Raw genomic sequence first — 4,969 nt, forward strand, 5'->3', positions numbered from 1 at the left:
ATAATAAAGTTGTTTGTGCTCAGAATGTTTTCTCACAGTTGCAGAATGAAGCCAGAACAACACATGTTAGATCCCCTGGACATACTGCTCCAAGGATGGCTTCATGAACCTGGTCAGAGGATTACCATGCATACACTAAAGTACAAAAGAAAAATCTAGACTAGTTAAATGTGGTAGCAAAAGAGCGAGGATCAAAAATCTCAGAGAAGTGCATATGCCAAAATGGATGGAACAGCAAACATTTCCAGGGGAAGCATGCAGAGTCCATGCTGTCTGTGGATGCTGGAAAGGCCCTGTTGGGAAGCACAGTGAGAAGAACCCAGGAGAAGGGCACCAGCATAGCTGGAAGACGAGGGATGATGATGCACTAACTGCTTAAGGTGGAGGGTGAAGCATGGCTAATAGAATACAAAAATCCTAAATATAGATAGACGGTTAGCTAGCCCATATGTGGGCTGCATTTTATGAGCTAAAGACAAAAGAGATGAACAGGAGTGTGAAAGTGGCTGGCCCAGGGGTACAAAGTGTATGGAACAATGAACACAGTTGAACTCAGAACTCAGGACTCAGAACTCAGTATGCAGGAGACTGAGTGGCTCTCTCAATGCTGTCCTATGTCTCTGTGATTATTTCTTATCTTTGTTCTTCCTACCTAACTTTTCTAATTCTCACATCCCTGCCCTGGAATTTACAAATCCACCATGACTTGGACTGTGGCAGAAGTCACCCCTAAAAGATGGCTCCTGACTTATGGCAGCCCAACGTGGAGTGGCTCACGACAGGGCACCAAGCACACACATACACATACATAGTGCAGTCAAGATCTTATGCACATAAAATCAAAATTTACTTAAAAACATTAAAAGTGAACCACTTTAAAAGAGACCAAATTTGACTTATTAGGTGGACAGATCAAGTACCAACAAAAAAATGGTTCAGTGGTTAGGAGATTCTATTCTCAGAACCTACATGGTGGCTTACAATCACCTGTAACTCTAGTTCCAGGGGATTCCAAGATTTCTTCTGACCTCCCTAGGCCACAGTGGTACATGGACATGCATGAAGGCAAAACGCTAATGGGCATAATATTAAAACAACAACAAAATATGGAGTTTACTCAAGAACTACCTCTCAGTTACTCCAGGATTAAATAAATTGACAAGTACATATTCTTTCCTTCACTATGGAGTGTTTAGACCCCTAGGATATTGATTAGATAATTTATAAAAGGAGATAAAAATAAAAGAAATAAAACCAGACCATGTCAGGGTTTGCTTTGTCAGGTTCAGTATCTCTGGTTTTTCCTGCCTATATTTCCTACCTGGCCAATCAGCGTTTATTTATAACATGATTGACAGATACAGACAATTCTCCCGCACTACCTCTATTTTCATATGAGGTTTTCTTACAAGTTATTTTATCCAATGATTCCATTTGGGGTTATTTGTAGAAGCTCGGTGATCAGCTACTTATAAGAATGTGGATTCCTAAATAGGGGCCACACCACTGATAAAATATTACCTCCACTCCTGCACCATTAACTGCAGATAAATTCTAAGGAGCTCTGGAGACTCATGAGCCCCTCTCTCTCCATGAAGGGAAGGCTGACAGGTCTGCTCTTGTGCAGGGATCATGCAAGTGCTCAGAGCTGCTGAGAATTCAGCAGTGCAGCAGCCCTGTCATGGCTGGAACACAGGGTTCTCTTACATCCTTTCTTCCCCCTTTTAAATGAGATTCCTGACTCTTAGATGGGGTGATGTAGATGTAAGTTTTAGTAAATTCTTTTATTCCCATGTCTTGGGTTCATCCTCCTGGGACAACATTTTGGTGGCCTGGTTTGGGAACTCTCTGTTTGGCTCCATTGTCTTCTCTTGAATCTGTGGCTTGTGGCGGTTGACAAGACAGTTCATGGGCAGCTGAAAATTTCTGTCTGGAAAGGTTTTGCAGTGAGATTCAAAGCTCCAGACTGAGATTCTGAAAGCATTTACCCCTTTACCCCAACAGAGAAGGCTGCAAGTCACCTATTAACTTGTACCTCAATGTCCCATGACCCCTGACAGATGAAGGGGTTTTGAGTACAGACTACCCAAGCTCTTCTCAGACAGACCCATTTTTGGGGTCAGCACCCTCTCAGTTGCATGTGGCACAGAGGGAAGTGAGGCAGAAAGAGTATATGGGCAGTCCTATTGACTGTGTGAAAACTCCTTTGCAATTGTGTTTGGGATGAGTACATGGTAAGGGTCCCTCTAGGGGCCAGGACAGGAGTGCATGCAAGTGATGTGTTCAGAAGCTTGTTACATTCAGTTCTCATTGTCTGAGCAGAAGACAGTATATTGAACTGATAACCAGACAGTCAACAGGTCAGTGTTAAGGGCGTGGGAGAATGACCCAATAGGTAAGGGTCTTTCTATGGAAGAATGAAGACCGGTATTCACATCCCCAATACCCAGTGGGACACCTGTTCCATGTCCTCAGCAGACTAACCCTACCAAGAACCAGAGTGAGACCCCAGTTTGATCCTTACCTCCTTGGGGATGAGATTTCCTCTTCACATACTTGTAAATGCCAATGATGACAAGTAGGACGATGATGGCACTGACTACAGCTATGATGGTAAATATTTTCTTATTGGAAAACTGATTGGAAGACAGAATCTGGGTGGTGGTCATGGTATATGGAAGCTGGGTGATGGATGGAAGTTGGGTGATATCCATGGCCCTTGATGTTGGTCCTTAAAAAAAATCAGGAATATTTGGGATAAGCTAAAAACATAACTCCATCAGCACCTTCTCTTTCCATTGAGTCTGAGGGCCTCATGTGTAATAACTGTTCATAATTCATGAGTAGATAGAGGAGTGGAGCTGTGTGGACAATGTTCTTGCAGAGTTTATTTCCTTACCAAAGAAAGCAAATGTCTATCAAAGCATTAAACAATATGACATACTTAATGTGATAGAAATTTCTGGATGGTGGCACAATTGGTGGCGTTTAATTGTTCCAGAGAAAGATGGTGAAGCCTTTCACAGTGATGTGGAGCTGGTACAAGGTCAGCTATCAGTGAGAAGGAAAGTGTAGTTGTATAGTATATGTGTTTTAACAAATGAAGCTGCCTGAAGATCTGCAGGCAAAGGGAAGCCACACTTTTAATGTCAGGATTTGGTAGACAGAGGCAGACAGATCTTTGTGAGTTCAGGCCACCACGGGCTACACATGATCAATCCAGAAACAGATCTAAGTGGTGGTGGCTCACATCTTCAGTCCCAGTACCAGGAAGTGACATGTCTTTAATCCTAGCACTCAGGAGGTGGAGACAGGAATGATATGGCTGTGGGGAGAGAGGAATACAAAGAAGAGACAGGAACTGACGGGAGTATGGAGTCTGAGGTTGGTGGAGAGCATTGCAGGAGGGTCCTTGTGTGTCTGAGTCTTGATAGAGGTAAGATCTTTCTAGTGTCTTGGCTGCTTTGCTTTTTTTGATCTTTAGCTTTAACCCCAATATCTGTCTTTTGGTTTTTATTATGTGTGATACACAAAAAGATGTAAGTTTATAGTGATGCATGCTGACTTAAGGCCTAGTAGCAGGCAATGTAGTATCTGGGCCAATAGTTAGTGCGAAATGAGAAATACAGGGGCATGAGATGAGGAAGAGGAATCCTTGTGGTCATCACTGAATCTCAGACAGGAAGACAGCCAGGAAATCTTTCACCCAGTCTATCAAATGTGATGGAGTTGGCCCCTGATAATCTTGGTAATACCTACTTGGCTTTTCCTTCTGGTACTTTAAGAGTTCATTGAGCCATTGCCTGCAGTCTGCTGTGGAGATTATCTTGAGATCTTTTATGAATTGTTCATGATCCTTCCATGTATTCATGATAACACCAGCTTCACGACCAATCAGTATCCAATTCATATTCATTGTGTTGAAGATGAAGCAGTACTTTCCACTGATGTTAAACCTCCAGGAGGCACCAACAATTTGTCCGTGTTCGTACTGAGAAAGCATGGTGGCCTGTAAAGTGGGCTGACCTGTGAACCACACACAATAGCATCATGCTTCACTCTCATAGATCCATCACTTCTCCATAGGTCAAGATTTTCCCACTGGCTTATGAGCCAGGGTCATCTCCATATGACTTGTCCTTTGTTACCCACTGGGTACCACATGCTTCCAAAGTTGGACCAATGCTCAGCTCCCTCACACAGACACACTCACCATCCCATTCCCACATGTGCTCTCCCCTTCCTCTCTCTTGCCACCTGTCTCTGCCCCAGTACTCGATCCCACACTTACCACCGATCTTGGTAATCTCTTGTTTGGAGTTAGCCAACATCTTTCTGAGCTCTTGTCTCAAGTATTCCAATCTTTGTCTCATATCTTTCAACACTTTAGTTCCATTGGCTGCATTTCCCAGGTCACCCAAAGGTGTGAATTTGTTATCCTTATATTGAAGTAAAGGCTCTCCATCCACTGAGCACTGCCCTTCACAGCAGGACTGCCCACGTGTGGTCCGAGCATTGACAATGATGTCACAACTAAGAGAGTGTGTATCTGTGAGAGAAACATGTAGGTGAGGAACAAAGAGGGAGCAGAAAGCCACAGGACTCAAGATTCTGTGACACTCAGAATCCCTATGAAGAGTAAATAGGCAGGAAGAGAAGCCTCTAGTCAAGACATCACTCAGCTTCTGGATCCATATTTCCGTGCCATCTTTGACTGTCTTGGAGTGGGAGGACCCCTCAGATGCACAACATAACACTAGGGGGAATTCATCTCACAAGTACTGTTAGTGAATTTTATCAAGTGTTGAGAAATTAAATCTGTCAGATAGTATCTGTTCCTGAAAATGAAAATCTACTGAACACAGGGAAAGGAGGTATCATAGAACACGTGGTAAATTCACATGGAGCCTCGAGTTCAGGAAAGGCCTCCTGGACTATGCTGCAACTTGTCATTGGAAGGGAGCTGCCA

The 4,969-nt window shown here is 43.4% G+C and overlaps 1 protein-coding gene across 1 annotated transcript; it reads right to left on the reverse strand.

Annotated features, from left to right (window-relative positions):
- Positions 1-439: 439 nt before the first annotated feature.
- On the reverse strand, positions 440-4,331 carry LOC142832595 (retinoic acid early-inducible protein 1-alpha-like). Its single transcript, XM_075943190.1, has 4 exons — positions 4,292-4,331; positions 3,707-4,026; positions 982-1,032; positions 440-469 (listed from the first exon to the last, which is right to left on the reverse strand). The coding sequence occupies exons 1-4, from the start codon at positions 4,329-4,331 to the stop codon at positions 440-442; spliced, it is 441 nt and encodes a 146-aa protein (XP_075799305.1).
- Between the last annotated feature and the right edge of the window lie 638 nt (positions 4,332-4,969).

This window comes from Microtus pennsylvanicus, chromosome 1 (assembly GCF_037038515.1).
Source record: "Microtus pennsylvanicus isolate mMicPen1 chromosome 1, mMicPen1.hap1, whole genome shotgun sequence".
NCBI lineage: Eukaryota > Metazoa > Chordata > Mammalia > Rodentia > Cricetidae > Microtus > Microtus pennsylvanicus.